Source organism: Haemaphysalis longicornis, unplaced genomic scaffold (assembly GCF_048455015.1).
Source record: "Haemaphysalis longicornis isolate Haplotype H1 unplaced genomic scaffold, Haemaphysalis longicornis Haplotype H1 scaffold_4, whole genome shotgun sequence".
Lineage (NCBI taxonomy): Eukaryota > Metazoa > Arthropoda > Arachnida > Ixodida > Ixodidae > Haemaphysalis > Haemaphysalis longicornis.
Genome location: NW_027526361.1, coordinates 67821768 through 67839605, shown reverse-complemented (window position 1 = coordinate 67839605; position 17838 = coordinate 67821768). Strand labels below are relative to the sequence as shown.

At 47.7% G+C, this 17838-nt stretch overlaps 1 protein-coding gene across 1 annotated transcript in view; it reads right to left on the bottom strand.

Moving 5' to 3' along the window:
* Positions 1-570: 570 nt before the first annotated feature.
* The window catches only part of Cdc16 (cell division cycle protein 16), a 45295-nt gene continuing 28027 nt past the window's right edge, over positions 571-17838 (bottom strand). Inside the window, exons 15-17 of the mRNA XM_077707011.1 lie at positions 17375-17510; positions 2058-2148; positions 571-795 (exon numbers count right to left, since the gene is read on the bottom strand). Coding sequence (XP_077563137.1) covers positions 674-795; positions 2058-2148; positions 17375-17510 — 349 coding nt within the window. The 3' untranslated portion in view covers positions 571-673. The remainder of the gene's footprint in view (positions 796-2057; positions 2149-17374; positions 17511-17838) is intronic.

Genomic DNA, 17838 nt, shown 5'->3' with positions numbered 1-17838 from the left:
AACAGTGCACCATCTAATAATTTTCCTCTATTCATCTGCTTCCGGTCTTTCTTCAGGGGCAGGCCAGCCAGGGAGACCTTGAGAAAACGCGGCCGCAGTTGTGCTTCCTTTAGTGGTGCAACCAATCTAGCCTGGCCCATGTGGAATGATATGCTCAGGTAGAAACTTTCGCCAGGACAGCCTTTCGCAGGGAAAATGCCAAAGCAACGCACACAAGGCATTTTGATGTCTCCAACAAAATGGCAATTTGCATGTGTGCATTTCACTGTCCATGCCCACTGGGCTTGAGCAGTTATGTTAAACCTAACTATTTGTCGTTTAAATGTGTTTAAAGAACTGTTTTATGATTGCTAGGTCAGTGAGCATTGAACAAAGCAATAAAAAGAGGACATAGAAGTTTGCTGTTACTTACTCCAAAATGACCTCCGAGAGGCCAAAAATGCATACCGCCATTAAAAATCCCAGCAGGCTTGTGGAAACTTGTTGCAACAATCATCAACAGACATTGGCACTTATGATGGCAACACTGCAAGAGCGAGCATGAAGGCAAGCAATGAACAGAGCCAAGACATTGCCCAGAGTAATGACATTGTTGCCTATCACACCCAATCGTAGTAAACGGACTACAGTGTTTATGTACACACAGGTACTAATTTGCCCTAAATGTTGCCATCTAGTCGTAGTCGTGGGATTGAAAAGATGTGTTCGTGACGTCCATGTCCAGCAGTCCTGAGCTTCTGGGACTGGGACTCTCGGGTGAGGTGTACACATACTCGGGCAATTCTTCGGGAACACCTGCAATGACAAAAGAGGTGGAGAAGGCAATGCATCATCCAGAATGCACACTGAAGAAGAAGACGGGGCTATAACCATGCAGATGTGTGCGTTCCGCAACATTCATTCTCAAGTTACCCTATTTACTCGAATCTAATGTGCACCTTTTTTCCCAGAAAAATAGGTCCCAAAACCGGCGCCATATTGCCATCGACGTTTCAAGATGGCTGCTTGACTACTGACTGCGCAGCCAGCGCTTCGTAGTCGGTGCATGTTTGCCTTTGTTGTATGCATAGTCTTTTTTTTGCATTCCTCTGTTCTTTCCGCCATGGAATTTCCTACTGCGAAGACACGGCTCACCACAATGCTGCGTTTAAGAAGAAAGTAATCTTGTGTGCGGAAAGTGATGGAAATCTGGCCGCGTCACGTGTGTTCAGTGTTCTGGACATTTGTGCGTGGGACTGGCGCAAACAGAAAGAGAAAATTTTTGCAACCAAGGCGACACAGAAAGGATTCAGCGGACCAAAAAGGGGGTGATAACCCCAAATAGAAGACCCGCTAGCGGAGTACGTGCAGCAGCAGCAAGCGACTCAGAGACCCATAACGACAGAGCTGCCGGGGCAATGACGGCGCTGCCTCGTAATGTCGTCGTGGTGACTGGCCTGCAGTCAATAACCGGCACATTTCATTTTGTGTCGCCTTTGGAATAACCCTTGCTTGTTACAAGTGAGAAAAAGTTGCATTTTTTATTAAATAATGAAAGTCTAGTGCGCGTTACAATTGAGGACATAGTGTTTTTTTCCTTCTTCGGAACGCGAAAAATAGGTGCGCGTTACAATAGAGGGTGTGTTAGATTCGAGTAAATACGGTAACAGCAAGAGTAAAAAAATAATGTGAAGAAATTATTAAAATCTACGACATTCAAAGCCGCACAAAATGTGGCATGATTAACTGAGAAACTGCCTTTAGAGCTTTTCAAATACATGCCAGTAAACGAGCTGAGCATTAAGAGCCAAATTAAGAAAAATTGGAAAAATATATATGACTGCAGGTGATGAGTGCACTAGTACACGCACACACACATGCACACACAACACACACGCATTATATATAGACTGAGAGGCTTCATCCCACTCCCTATCAAATGCAGCAGCCACAACACTGTTGGAGCAGTGTAAAAAGTCTGCATGCAGGATGGGAAAGATGGCAACACGTAAGCATAGAACTGCCTACACACGTAGGCAGTTTAGAAAAACCCTGCATAAAACGTACGAAAGACTTACCTCGGCAGGCTGGCAGCACGGTGATCTGCTGTTCGATCGCTTGCGAGAGCATCGTCGTTGAGAAGGCATCATCCCTCTGCAAACCTAAGGCCTGCAACAATACAATCACCCACAATCAGTACACGCTCTCCAGTGTATGCACAGCGCCTGGCGGTCAAGTGGATGCTAAAAACAAAAAAACAAAAAAAACACAAGCTCACCCATTGTTTAAAAAGTTCTTGTTCATCAATGCCCCTATTGAAAATCGTACATGTGCAGCCTGTGGGTCTCTAAGCGCTAAAACTAACTTCAGCGCTTCACAGCAAGCGGCACCTCAAAGAAAGTATGGCATCAACTTGATGCTGCAAAAGATGCCAAACAACACTACCCTGATGATTATAGAAAGACCTCTACCGGTAGACTTGCCACGAATGCTCTAGCACTTACTTTAGTGCCGCGTGAAACGTGGCTGCCAACTCAAAATGACAAAAGAGCTGCCAGACAGGGCACAAGCGATCAGTGGTTTAATAAGAAAAAATGGAGATGGCAGGAAATACTGCATGCCTGAAGTTTTTGAACTGTCATTGAGATAGGCTCCAATTAGATTGCAAAACACCACAAGCTAAGAAGAATACCAAAACAGCCAAAAGAAATTACAGTCCTACGCTCTTATAATGGCTGCAGTTATATTGAGCACATTGTTACAATGCTTTTGTACAATTACTCAATAAAGTGTATTGAAATTTCACACACTCATAGCTATTTAAATACCTTGGCATAATGTTCCCAAATAACTTAACCTGGTAAGCACTTATCAACACCATTTGTCCATTAACACGGCATAAACTCTGCCTCTTACGACATAGTTAACTGAAAAAAACCCCCCTCACATGTTAAGCTTCTTGCTTATAATACACTAACCAGGCCTCTTCTAGAATACACCTGTATCATCAGGGATCCCCACACCACTAAAAGCGACGTTAACTCTTTCGTTACCGCGGGAAAATTGACCAATTTTTAGGGGCCCAAGAAAACATTTCTTTCCTGCTAAAAAAAAAATGGTTAGGCACTAATTACAGGAACACAAAACGCAGACTATTTAATGGCCTTTCTAAGAAAATAACACCAGTTTTTTAAATGTTTTCATATATCATAGTTGCGAAAAAAAAAAAAAATCAAAATCGAAATTTTTGTCAAAATGTCGAAAAGAATGATAAAAAAGGAGTTGTGTATAACAAACCACCTGTAGTAGAAAAAAATAGAATATATATTTTGTAGCGAAACATTTCAAAAACGCGCCCTACAAAAAATATCAACGTGCGGGGAACAGTTTTTCAGATATAAAAAAAAGATGTCAGCACATGCGGTGCTCGTGTCATGTGGTGAAGCCCAACCTACAATTCAAAACGTGCAATTTCGGGTGGTTCCATGGAAGAAATCTGGCGATTTCACATTATCAGGGCACCAATTTGCCCCAAAATAACATAAAAACATCTTGTCTATGACTGACTTTGCATTTACAGCCAGCACAATATTTGGGACAAGCACGCGATGCGGAAAAACATGCATGAAGTTGAAAACGGAACTCCGTGATTGATGCTTGTTGACGTTCACGGTCAGTTACCTCTCAAAACATAAAGTTGCGCTTTACTATCATCTTATGACTCTCAATTGTAGCCTTGCTTGCAGGAATGAGGTGCAATGCGCTCAAATCGTGCCCTGCAAACTTTGGCCTAGTAGCTGTTGCGCGATAAAAAGATCAGGGGTGGTATTCCCGTGTTTTGTCCCTTTTGTGTCCCTTTCAAAAGTGTCCCTTTTAAGCGAGCCCTGATTGGCTAAAAGCAAACACCCGGATGTGACGCCATGCAAGCACGACAGAGCTATGAGCCGTGGCTACTCGGAGCAGACGATTTGGAGCAGACGATTTTTCGTCGCCTTACTGAACCGCTCGCAGAACAATAAACACATAAAAGATACACTGATATGGTTTCAGTTCTTTAAAATGCATTTGCATTTGCAAGAACAGTTACGATATTTGAATCAAAGGCCCACTGCTTAACCGGAAGTACGTCACGATGAAAGGGACGCAAAAGGTACGTTTTCAAAAGGGACAGTTACGAGAATACCGCCCCAGCACAACGAGCCTCCTCCGTTGCAGCGCCACCAGACATTTTTGAAATGAAACAGTACAAATACTTATCGGAGACTCCGTCCGAATAGACAGAACAACTAAGCAGCAACACTAGACCCCCGGAGATACCCTCGTATGGAAATGAAACTGAAAGGCGAACAGCTGGCAGTGTGCAAGGCCGGTTTGAAGCGCTGTCCTCGTCGGAACAGATATCTGGTGACTGGGTGTGATCTTTTGACTTGCATCTGAAGTTCTTATCGCAGAAATCGGGTTAGGGTTCAGTGCAATCAGGAGCAGCATGCTTTTTACGAGGATCAGTTGCAGACGCTCAAGGCGCCATGGCAGGTAGCCTTGAAGTTGGGTAACTGCGTAGTAGCGCTAAATATGAATTTCACGATGCAGAAACGAAATTGAGACTGTTGTATACTGTTCTCGAATGGTCCTGGGGTAAGTAGAACTACCACACAACTTAGAACAACGTGTGCAAAGACAATAAAACTGCCTAAAATTATAAAGTAGCTTTGCAAACAGGCACTGCTTGACATTTTCAGCCGATTTCTGGGATAATTACTGTCAGAGTGCAAACCTGACGATTAAAAATCGTTTTCTGGTTCATCATTCATGCCCTGATAACAAAAAACAAACGCTGATGCAAAATCATTACGAGTGGCACACATTCTTCGTTGGTAGCAGTGACGCACGATGACCACGCCCCTTTTCCACACCCAGGTGATTCAAACGCGTGTCAAAAATCACATTTCTGTTGCAAAAATGAAAACAAAACTGATTTTGAAAGGTTATTTTCTGATCTAACACCAAACAGCTTTACTTGTTCGAGCAACGCCTGGAACGCTATGAAAGGCGCTCCAAAAGTATCGTTCAAATTGAACGATTTTGAATAGGCGCGGTAACGAAAGAGTTAAGAAAGTTGAACAAATTCAGAGGCTGGCCGTTCAGTTCAGTTCACTGTCATAATTTTCCAGCAAGCTTATTAAAAACGAACAACACCATGACACTACAGAACCACTGAAAAATAACAACACTAAAATGTCTTCATCAAGTTCGGTACTGAGAATTTTTGCTTTACAATGTACCTTGCCAGCAAATTCTTCCCCACAGGCCTACCACGAACTATCACCCTCTTGCATTTACCTACTCTAATTTTTCACTGCACAAGCAACTTTAAGTTTTAGTTCACCCATACAATAAAAAAATGGAATTGCTTGCCGAAATCTTCTAAACAAACAATGTTTCTCAGTTCATTAATCAGCCCATTCAATAATGTGACGCTATTCAGATTTTGTGCTGTGCCTCCGTAGGGCCAGCTTTGCTTTTAGTGTGTAAAATTTCTATTTTTGTGCATAATCGAGTTACCCTTTTGCTTCCTTGTACTTATCATATTAGTATTACATTTGAAACAATGGACATATATGAGCATTTTCTTTCATGTCCTTCGATTGTTCATTACTGTACTATTGCTTGCTTTCACTTTTTCTTGAAAGCAGTGTCTCCTCAAACAAGCACGTCCAGATTCATGCTTCTTCAGTGTTGAATTTACTTGTAAGTAGTGCTGGTGCAGACTTCATTATGGTTCCATCCCATGCAATGCCAAAGGTGTAAGAATTGAGAGTTGCTTTCTATATTTATTTTTAAATTTCAGCACTTTTTGACGCGGGTTCGATTTCCGGCCACAGCAGCCGCTTTTCTGATGGAGGCGAAAAGCAGAAATGCCCGTGTGTACAAGATTTCAGTGCCCGTTGAAGCTCCCCAGGTGGTCAAAATTAACCTGGAGCCCTCCACTACGGCACGCCTCATCGCCTGCGTTGCGTCGGCACGTTGAAACACACAATAAATCCAATTTCAGCCCTTTTAAGCCTAACAAGGAGTCACGGGCCTTGCAAGAAAAGCCCAGTGCCAGCCCAGTTGTATAATGTGACCAGAAAGAGCCCATATTTGCTGGTTACAGCTATCACCCTTGCTGGATGGTCTAAGTCGGTCGTCTTTCTGAGGGGGAGCCCCTTATCTCGGTAATGATATTGCATGATCTCTGTGATGAGCCATGCCGTCCCAACAACATCACCAAGATAAAATGCCAACTGTGTCTGAACGTTTCTCTCCCTTTGGTTTCCCCCATCGGCAGCAACACCACAAGCTTTGAAACAGTGGTCAAAGCCTGGTACAGGGGTGATCCAGCCATTCGAACTTTTGGAGCAATTTTTGGAGCTGAAAAAATGTTATTTTGGAGCACTATTGTATCAGAGCTTGATTTTGGAGCAGCTTGGGAGCAGCACAAAACTTATGTTGCAGCTTCATTTATCTGGAGATAAAGAAGGCTGGCAACCATTCAGGCAACGCTAATCACTTCCCCACAGTTGTAGACTCTGAAGCTGGTAACTAAAGCACCAAAATGTGTGCCCCCACAGCCTTTAGACACCGCTGCAAGTGAAGCAGATGACAAGCGTTTCTCTAACTTAAAAAAAACACCAAGTAATCTTTACAAAAACTTACTGATACCAAAAGGGGGCCCATTTTATTCACAATAGAATTATTTCACTATCTCAAACATATTGCACTGATTTGTTGCTTCTTGCCGTTTCGTTCAGTACATCCAGCTCGGAGGGTCCGGCTCGACAATATTTAGACAGAAAATACATATTGCACTTCACACACATCACACCATACTATTGCTTCTTGCTTGCCTTCTTATTAAGTTCATTCAGCTCGGAGAGGGTGTGGCTAAAGGCAGAGTTGCCTTCTGCTAATAAAGCCTGCCCTGATGAAATAATGTTTTCAGCCCTTTTCAGCAACGCACGGCACGAGATCCCCTTTTCTTCCAAATTCCACCTGAGCCGCTTTTCATTGCCGACATCAGCACTACATTCCCGGCCACTCAGGCGGTGGATAAGAGCAATATGAAGGGGCTTTATTTCCAATACCGCCACGCGGAATGAAAAAAAAAAAAAAAAGAACAAAAAACAAAAACAAACAGAAACCCGCTGCGAAAATCCCAAACAGCAAGTTGTTTAAACTTACGCTGACGCAGTTTTGGCTAGCGCTACTCCACTGCAGTAGCCCTAAATATAAGGCCGCACAGTAATAAAACGATTCGCCGCGAGCGCAGAAAAGAATAGACTCTCGTTTGTGCATCTTGTCACGAGTGGCCGAATGTCAATCGCTAGTTTTCTATAAGCGATACACATGAAGAAATTCCATTATGCTTGTTTGCAGCAGTGCGGGAAACCACTCCGTTGCAGTCCACGCCACCGGAGTGTATGCATGCCGACTTGCCGAATCACCATCTGTGCTCCGAAGCGGCACCGTGGCTGCACTATTGCTGCACTGTGGCTGCACCATGAGCAGAGCTCGGCTGGGGCAACCGAATAATCGAGCGCACCGCTTCCTCCAAGTTGCCAACCTAGGAACCATCGTGCTGGTTAGCGGCAGAATGATCGTCTCTCGCTTCAGCTGGTTTGAGGGGACAACTCTCCACCGAAAGACCGGGTTCAAACGGTTCGGAGCATTTGGCGCAAGTAAAACACCACTGGGCGCAGCAGGGCGCAGGAGAGTACAATTGTAGCAAAATGGCGCAAATGGCGCAGCTGGATCACCCCTGCTGGTATCTGTAGTGTGTGCTCATATAGACAGATGGCACCACGGCGACCATTGATGTGTGTGCTACCAATCGAGAGAGGGCACCACTTCCACGGTTGCCCATGTGTATATATTCAAAGGTGAATAAAGCCTTGGGGTCAGTTGCCCGTTACCGGCGTGGTGTGCGCTCGTGGTTAGCCGGGTGCGTGCTGTGGAAGTACGCCCTGCAACATGGTGTCAGAAGTGGGATCGCGACGCCACTGATCCGTCGCTCTTCGCCATGGACGCCGCCGCCTCCGCCGCCGCTCATTCCTCGCTCGGGGCTGCGCTACGCCCACCGCCGCCGTTCGACTTCGACAGTCCAAGTACCTGGCCGGCGTGGCTGCTGCAGTTCAACTTCAGCTATGCAACGGGACTTCATACAGCGGAGCGGGAAGTGCAAACGCGGTTCATGCTTTACTGCATGGGGCCGCAAGCAAGAACGGTTCTTGCGTCGACAACGCTGTCAGAAGCCGACACGAAGGACTTGTCGGCTGTCAAAAAGGCCTTCACGGACCTTTTCGTCCACCCCGTCAACGAGTTGTACGAGTCTGCTCGCTTCCACCGGCGGATACAGCAACCGGGTGAGACCGCCGATGCTTTTTTCACTGCGCTTCGTACCATGGTAAAGCGCTGTAACTACGCATCGTCTGCTGTTGAAGATAGGCTCGTTCGGGATCGCTTCGTAGTTGGGTTGCTCAACCGCAAGCTATCAGACCAGCTATGCCGGAGCCCAAAGTTAACGTTGCAAGATGCCTTGACTCAGGCGCATCAGCACGAAGACGCAGATAACGAACGTAAAATTCGGAACTCGGAAGAATCGCCTTTGCTGGCCGTCGACGCTACGCGAGTGCACAAAGGGAAGCTAGCGTCGGGCGACAGGCCGGCCTGTCTTCGCTCGTTCTGCGGGCGCGCATCGCATCCGCGGACAGAGTGCCCCGCCCGTCGTGCTGTCTGCAACTTTTGCGGCAAGAGTGGCCACTTCGAGGTGGTCTGCATGAAGAAAAAAGAAGTGGGCGGGAAGCAAAAACGGAAGCCTTCGGCCAATTCGGTGGAACTTCACGCTGTCGCGAGGGGGTGTCGCCCGAACGCGAAGTTCATTGAAGTGCTCGTAGACGGACGCGTATTGTATTTCAAAGTGGACTCTGGCGCCGAGGTCTCAGTTGTTCTGAGTGCATTTCCTGGCATTCCGACCAAGCTTCAGAATCCCGAGGGTGAATTGAAGGGGCCGGGAAATAACGTCCTATCAGTTCTAGGCACGTACAATACTACTTTGACGTGGCATGGCAAGTCTGTCAAGCAGTGGCTGTATGTCTTGGCAGTTGATACGGTTCCTCTGCTTGGCTTTCCAGCCATTCAAGCCCTTGGCATCTGCAAGTTTTTGGACCATGTTTCTGAGGCACCAGAACCCTGCGGTCAGCTATGCCTCGACCCAACCCTTTTTCAAGGACTTGGAACTCTTCCCAAGGCATACACAATCCGCCTCATACCAGTTCTCGTTAAGCGTACCCAGACGCCTGCTGCTGCCGCTTCGGGATCCGATCAAGGCGGAGTTGGACAGGCTGGAACGGGACGGGGTGATTCGCCGCGTTGACACACCAACACCCTGGTGCGCAGGAATGGCCGCAGTCCACAAGACTTCGGGTGGTTACAGGCTTTGCGTGGATCTAACCCGCCTCAACAAGGTTATTCTGCGGGAATGCCACATTTTACCCACAGTTGAGCAATGCCTTGGTCTGCTGGGGGAGGCCACAGTTTTCTCCAAGTTGGACGCCACGTCGAGCTTCCACCAGGTCAAGCTGTCGCCCGAATCACAGGAATTCACCACTATCATAACCCCGTTCGGCCGCTACTGTTTCCTCAGGCTTCCCTTTGGGATCGCGACAGGTCCGGAGTACTTCCAGCGAAAGATGTCCAGGATCCTGGAAGGCCAAGAGGGGGTGGTGAACATGATCGACGATATTCTCGTCTTCGGCAAGACACGCGATGAGCACGACCGTCGCCTGCAAGAAGTTCTTACCAGGCTAACGAACGCTGGGGTCACGCTCAACTGTGACAAGTGCACCTTCGGAGCCAGCAGCGTCAAATTCCTCGGTGTCATTGTAGGTACAGAGGGCATCTCTCCTGATCCAGACAAGGTGGCAGCCATAAAAGACATGCCAACACCGCAAGGCGTCTCAGGTGTTCGTTGCCTTCTGGGCCTTATCAACCACATCGGACGTTTTCTGCCTCATGTATCAGAAACCACGGCACCGATTCGAGCATTGCTGAGGAAGGAGTTCGAGTGGACTTGGGGTCACGCGCAACAGTCTGCCTTCGACAAGCTCAAGGCTATGCTCTGCTCTGACGTGTGCATGGCTCAGTACAACACAGCATACAAGACGACAGTATCAGCGGATGCCAGCTCCTTCGGTCTTGGTGCCGTCCTGCTGCAGGAGCAACCTTCCGGGGAGCGTCGACCAGTCGCCTTTGCATCGCGGTCGCTCACACCAACGGAAAGTCGTTACAGTCAGACCGGGAAGGAGGCTTTGGCCGCATGCTGGGCTGTGCTTCGTTTTGAGGAGTATGTCCGTGGTCTGAACTTTTTCATTGAAACAGATCACCAGCCACTCCTAGCGCTCATGGGGACCATGGATGTCAACTTGCTGCCTCCCCGGATTCAACGGTTCCAGCTGAAGCTGATGCGGTTTACATACCAGGTCCTCTACGTACCTGGCAAGCTTCTAGCCACAGCAGACACACTCTCAAGTGCACCACTGAATGGTCCTCTGCCACAGCTCGCTGATCATGTGGAACTCTTTGTTGGAGAGCTTCTTTGCTCCTTCCCAGACTTCATCTCCTCACGGAAAGATGAGCTGCGCCATGCCCAAGCCAGCGATGGTGAGAGCAATCTCCTGCTTGAGTACTGCACCAAGGGCTGGCCACGGCAGTCAAAGCTGCCACTTCATGTCAAGAAGTACTGGCAGTATCGGGGAGACTTTAGTGTCTGTGAGGGGCTACTTTTGAAAGGAGTCTGCATTGTAGTGCCGTCAGCTCTTCAGCGTTCTATGCTTGATCTCATTCATGACGGGCACCAGGGCATCAACCGACGCAAAGCCATTGCTCGGGAGTCTGTATGGTGGCTGGGAGTCAACAGCCAAATCGAGACACGGGTGTCTAACTGTGCCAAATGTGCTGAAACCCGCGTTCAACGTGCAGAGCCAATGATGCCTTCTCAAACTCCAAGTCTTCCCTGGGAGGAGGTTGGAGTAGACCTTTTCCACCTGAAAGGTCAAGATTATGTTTTGCTTGTCGACTACAGGTCACGCTTTCCTGAAGTCATCAGTCTGCGCTCAACCACTGCACCAGCTATCATTGCAGCTGTCAAGAGCGTGTTTGCACGCCATGGCATCCCACGGGTGGTCCGCAGTGACAACGGGCCACAGTTCTCATCCAAAGACTTTTCTACATTCGCACAGGCTTACGGCTTCGAGCATGTCACCAGCAGTCCCCGGTTCCCGCAATCCAATGGCGAAGTGGAGAGGACGGTGCAGACCATCAAGGACCTGCTGCTCAAGTCGGATGATCTTTACTTGGCACTGCTTGCCTACAGGGACACTCTAGGCATTAATGGGGTAAGCCCTGCACAACTTCTCATGGGCAGACGTCTGCAAACAAGAGTTCCCAAGACTTCACAGCAGCTCGAGCCACAGTGGCTGTCATCTCGGTCCTTCAACTTGGGCGATCAAGCCAATCAAAGGAAGCAAGCCCAGGACTTCAACCGAAGGCATGCGGCTCACCCTCAACGCCCTCTCAGGTCTGGTGAGCAAGTCTGGGTTCGAGACATAAATAGCTGTGCGTTGGTTCTGGGCCCAGTGCAACGTCCCCGTTCTTACGTCATGGAGACCCCGAAGGGAGTTATCCAATGTAATCGACTACACCTCGTCCCAGTGTCCAGCACACCAGTGCCGAAGGGTCCAGTAGAGCCTGCCTCCGAAGAACAACCCGAGAGTGAGCCATCCGTCAGAGACACTAATGCAGGAGGGTCAGAGTTAGTTTGTCCGACGCAATCTTCTGCGACTTCATCCCAGTCCCGGTCTCCAAGTTCGTCTATTCGTGTGTCTAGGTATGGGAGAGTGATCCAAAGGCCCAGAAGACTGGACCTGTGATTGTGTGGTGAAGTATAGCGAAGTGGTGTTGTGCGTGCAGTTACCGTAAAAACCCGCGTATACAGTTGAACCTCGATATAACGAACCTCGATTTAACGAAATTCGCGATATAACGAATTTTTTCAAGTTTTCTAACAAAATTTTGCTAAATGCATGTATTTTTGTCTCGATTTTACGAAGTAATTTTGTGCGGCGCTTTCGATTTAACGAAGTCACGGCAAGAAAGGAAGAACGAAATTCCGGTCGAGGCACGTTTTATTTTGCCTCTCAGGCCCTACATTGAAAAAATTCAGTACTCAAATTGACTCTTGAAGGCTAAAATGAAAGAAACGCGGTGAAATCTACGGTTAACAACAATTAAAAGCGAAGAACGAAGCTGCACAAACCGCTAGCGGTCATAGACGGTTTAATAGTGCACCCACTATTTTGACGTCTCCATCGTTGCCTACGCCAGCGCCCTCTATGCTTAGGCTACCGAAGCATGGAGGAAAGAATACTCAGGAGAGGCCCCTAGCACCCCAATGCATTGCGAAAAGTGTGGAGGAAGTCACGTGAATTTTCTTGAGCCCATGGACAATGTTGCTTACTTGTTTACAACTGCGGCGGCCAAATTTGGGCGAATAGAACGGACAAACTTTTAAGGCGCTTGGTATGTGGCTGCCTCGCTACGGTTGCAAACCAACGCAGTCGCTACGACAAACGTTTTCAAATTAGGCCAGTTTGAAAACTCTGCCATCGGAGGCGTCTGTGTTCGCCATCCCGCGAGCCTGTTGCTATGACGACGACAAACGCTACTTTGCCAGGCTTAAGAGCTGAAAAATCGTCCTTCTATCTCAAAACCGAAGGCCGTTTTTCGATTGAAACTTTGGGTGAGGGTTAGAATGGGCAAATTGAAGGCGAAATCAACAGCTTAGAACATGACATCGCACCGAGGAATTAGCGACGAAGCTGTTTTCGCTGCGAAGCGGGAGGGCAGGGCGACGCCATCTTAGTCAAATCAAACCGGAGGCAGCAAAGGATGATGGGATAGAGTGCTGGGCTCCGTGGGCTCAAGTCATGGCGGGACTCGGCTTCACAAATGTGACGTCAGGGCCTCTCCTAACCTTTTCTTTCCTCCATGCTACCGAAGCCTACTTCAAGCTTTTTTTTTTTCTACGCGTCATTGCTCACGGTGCTGCAGCGCTAGGTTGTGCTCGCTGATAACCAAATTAATATTTTGTTCGTGCATCGTTAGGTGAGTCTTGTAAGCAGCATGAGCACTCCAAGAGAAAGAAAAGTGTTCCGAACAAGAGCCTGAGGAAGCTCGGTGAAACTGACAGCCACCGAAGTGTGATGGATGCCATCGATGTTCTGCGGAGGCACGCAGGTGCACACGAATCTTTAAGACCTTGTTAGCGCTGTCAGCATGCGAGCGTCACGTAAAGCCCGCCCTGGTCAAGAAACGCCAAGCACTGCTTACGGACTTCTTCACTACGGCTTGAACATCGAGTGCTGGTGGCAATAAATTGCTCTCTTTGAACGTGGTCATCTTCGTTTCACCAGCGTTCATTAGACAGCTGCGGTGCGGAGAAATCAGTTTCGTAAGGGCTCAGTGGGCATAAAAGTAATTGCTTAATCGAATTTGGCCGGAAGATTTTTAATGTAAGCTTTCCGCTTTCCGGATCACGTAAGCGCTGCTCCACACAGTGAAGCGGTCCGCGTGTACTCCGCTCAACTCGCAATCATGGTTTTATCTCGAGTGTTGTGGTTGAATCACGCGCCCATACTGCGGAGCCCTTGTACATGAAAAAAGTCTTTCGAAAGTTTCATAGCAGCCTTCCGCTATTGGCCCGCCGCGCCTAAGCCTACCACTGAATGGACGAAAAGAGGCGTAACTTCGAACGAGCACCTCGGCGGGGTGAAGTTCACGGGACATGGACGCGGGTTCAATTGACTAACAGCGGCATTTAGTAGTGACCGAAATGAAAAAAGAAAAAGTGGAAACCTAGTCTGCTATCATATTTAATGAGGCGTTGCGGAAAAAGCACCGGTTTTACGATGACACATGAACTACCGTCGGCTATCCGAATTCCATTGCCCAAGTGTTGAAACTCTTAATTCACACAATTTTCGCGGCCAGTTTTAGTACAAATTTCGCTTTAATTGGAGAGGTAACTACATAGCAGTTGTTGCCTGGCGAGGGCCAAAGTGTTAAAACCCCAATAACTGGTTAAATGAACTGTAAAATCGAAACCTCGATTTTACGAAATTCTCGATTTAACGAAATTTGCGGCCCCAAGTACGACTTCGTTATATCGAGGTTTAACTGTAATACGAACCCGCGCATAATACGAGGTGTAATTCGGGGACGGCAAAACCAGAAAAACAGTTTTCATCCGCGTATAATGCGAGGTAAAGAGCACAGAAAATATTTATTTGCACTGAAGTTACCCTTCAGTCATTGCCAGTTTTCGCTGGCACTGTCTCCCGACGTCCGTTCAGTCATCGTCGGGTTCGCTGCCGCTGTCTCCCCAAGTCGCCTTGTCGGTAATGTCTTCCCACAGAAAGTGGTCCTCAGTGCCATCAAGGGCGTTCGAGATGCCGCATTTCTTAAAACAGCGACTGACGAGCTCCTCTGGGATGCTGGCCCACGCATCCGCGAAATAGCCACAAAGCACCGCTGGAGAAGCCCGCGTCAGCCATCCGGTAGCTGTCACTTATGGGTCTCCTGACCTCATCTACTCTTAGTACAGGACCTGATGCAGTCTTTCAAAGGCTTGTTGATGCAAACGTCTAGCGGTTGCAGCTGGTATGTCATTCCTCCTGGAATGACAATGAGTTCGGTGCGGGGTTCGCGCAATAACTTCTTCACGGAATCGGGCAGGTGGCAGCGACAGGCGTCCAAAACGAGCACTGACGGGAACCCCCAACAGTGCTCCAGGCCGCCGACACCACACAGACTTTATCCAGTCAAGCACCAGTTGCTTTCTCCACCCGCGAATGCTGCCTTCGGTGACGCCGAACTGCCGTCCTGCGGCGCAATTCCTGATGGTCTCGGCACATAAAATAACGTTTCTTTTAATTATAGCCGAATACTGCCTTCATGCACCCGCCATCGTGATAGACTTGCGGTGAACGTGCCGATCCTTCGCGAGGTCAAAACAATCAAAATGGCGCCGGCTGAAAGAAGCAGCAGCCAGCTAACGCCACCGCAAGATGGCGCACCCTCGGCTGAAACCGAAACCGAAAGTGCAAATTTTCGGCTGAAAACTTTGGGATCCACATATAATACGAGGCACAAATTTTACATAGTAAAATTTGGAAAAAAACCTCGTATTATACGCGGGTTTTTACGGTAAGTTCATCACTAAACAAGGGGGGACGTAGTGTGTGCTCACGTAGACAGATGGAACCACGGCGACCATTGATGTGTGTGCTACCGATCGAGAGAGGGCACCACTTCCACGGTTGCCCATGTGTATATATTCAAAGGTGAATAAAGCCTCGGGGTCAGTTGCCCGTTACCGGCGTGGTGTGCGCTCGTGGTTAGCCGGGCGCGTGCTGTGGAAGTACGCCCCGCAACAGTATCGGGTGACTACAATAGACTTTTACAATCTTGCTCTAAAGGCTAACTGTAAAGAATCGCGCATTCCTGTTGAGTGTCCATTTGTAGTACACAATGAGCATTCATCTGCAGCTCTATGTTTGACGTTGTGTAAGGTATTGTCCCGTTTCTTTGGTTGCTGTTTATTCATCTGCATATTTACTAATGTTGCTGATGTGCACACTAAAGTTAATTATGCGTTGCATCAACTATTTGCACCCACCCAGCATTTTGCTTTATATTATACTGTAAAGCTTGTTCTACTGATTATGTGGAACCCTCAATTGTGCTATACACTGCTACCAGCAAAAGCTGCGCATCAAGGACAACCCCTTTCTGTAGCTTATCAGAATTTGTTCTCCTGCGAGTACACCAAAATCAGGTGACCTAAAGACACACCAGTAGTAGTAATGATAGCCACAAAAAGTTCAACTAAGGTTCTACTGCTTACACATCTTAGCCAGGGTCACTCGACTCAACAGAATGGACACGGCCCACTGTTATCAAGTCATTATAAACTTGCGTGCAGGGAAGTTAGAGCACAGCACAGTAGCTGCCCTGAAATAACCTACACTGAAAAAAAGACGCAGGGCTGTACGTTTCCCCTTTACGGGAAGAAATGTACACAATATGTGTCTCCCCTCTGTACGCATGCCTTGCAACACCAGAAAGAGTAGGAGAGAATAAATAACTGCAGACACAGCCATGATCATTTTTGTCAAACAGAGCTTTCTGAATTTGCACAGCTTGGGGCTGCCCTAATGTATATCGGAGCACACACACCACAAGGCAGCCTAGTAATGGCAGAAAACAGAATCTATGGTCGCCAGACATTGTCAGCGACACAGAGGATGCATCCACAAAAGCCTATCTTAGTAACGCAATATGTGCGGCTACATGGTAATTTAAACAATATTTTTCCAAGTGGTATGCAAACACATACGAAGCACACTACAAACAAGATGTCTAGTGCTTGCCTTTCCTACAGTGTGCTTTGTTTATGTCTACATATTGCCTGCAGAAATAAATTTTGTCTCTTTTGTTTATGAACAATGTTGTTTATCACAGTGACTCTTTGCTTCCCTTCCTTTCTTGCCGACTAAGTTTTGTAGTACGGCAACAAGAATATCCGAGACCTGAGTCAGGATTGCCATTGTCAGGTCTCCCGCCTGTAGTTCTATCATCAGTTCTACTTGCTCGTAGAGGGCAGCTCTTAGGTGCCAGCTTCTCGCTTACGTGGCTTTGACGTAACTGAGGGAACGCGAGGAGCACAGTGAACTATAGAGGGGGCAGAAAAAACCGCGTGTGGAGGGGAGAGGATAAAGGCACAGCAGACGCATGAGGAAGAACGCAGAGATGAACATTGCGAGCGTGGGTAAAATAGGAAAAAGAGTGCGCAGATATTTGTACGCCCCTCCGTGCTCATGCAATTGCGGTGACAAGCGCTTGAGACAGGCCGCAACTACCATTACACGAGTAGGCCGGGTGCAGCAGAGGGGGAGCCTCAAAGGGTATTGTCCTTATGGGAGCACAGGGTGTGAGAGCCACCAAGTGCAGCAAAGGAGGTGTCCGTCTGTGTGTCAGTGCCATATAATCAGTAACTCCAAATGGTGCAGGAATTGGTCGGTTCAATGGTGCATTCAAGAAGTGATCACTTGACGAACCCTTCCGATTTTGTTACGATTTCTTTTGGTTTCGCATTGATTTGAAGCCACATATTACTACAGTACAAAGCAATATGATCGCAATAAAAAATACGAACAGCTATGCTCAGATTTTATGTTACAGCAATGCATAGCCACTGGCCCCAGGTGGAACAGCTTCACGCAGAGAAGGGAAGGTGTACCTTGTGAAAGTAGTCTATAGCGTCCGACCAGTTCCGCATCAGACAGTGCACAAAGCCAATGGCCGACAGCGTTGAGGCATTCTTTGGAGACAGGACCAGTGCTTGCTGGTGGTACTCCAGGGCTTTGCTGTATTTCCTGCAACCATCGTGTCGGAACATCATCAGTGTGTGAAAGCAGAACAGCAAGCGTACAATGAAGTGGAAAATTGGTACCCCCATGCACCAGCATGTTAAAGCTTTTAAAGCTCCCAGGCCACGCAACCAAGCAAGAAACCAAGTGTAAGGAAAAGAAACAAACGGATCCCCTTTGTTGTCTCCTCCCCCACCTCCTCCTGCTCCATGTATCGGCAAGGGGAGTTGTTTCACAGCAATTTGTGATACCACTATACAGCACAATTACGGGCACTTGTAGAGATCAAAACAAATAAATCTCAGTTGTGAGGGATGAGTCTTGTTAATTCAAG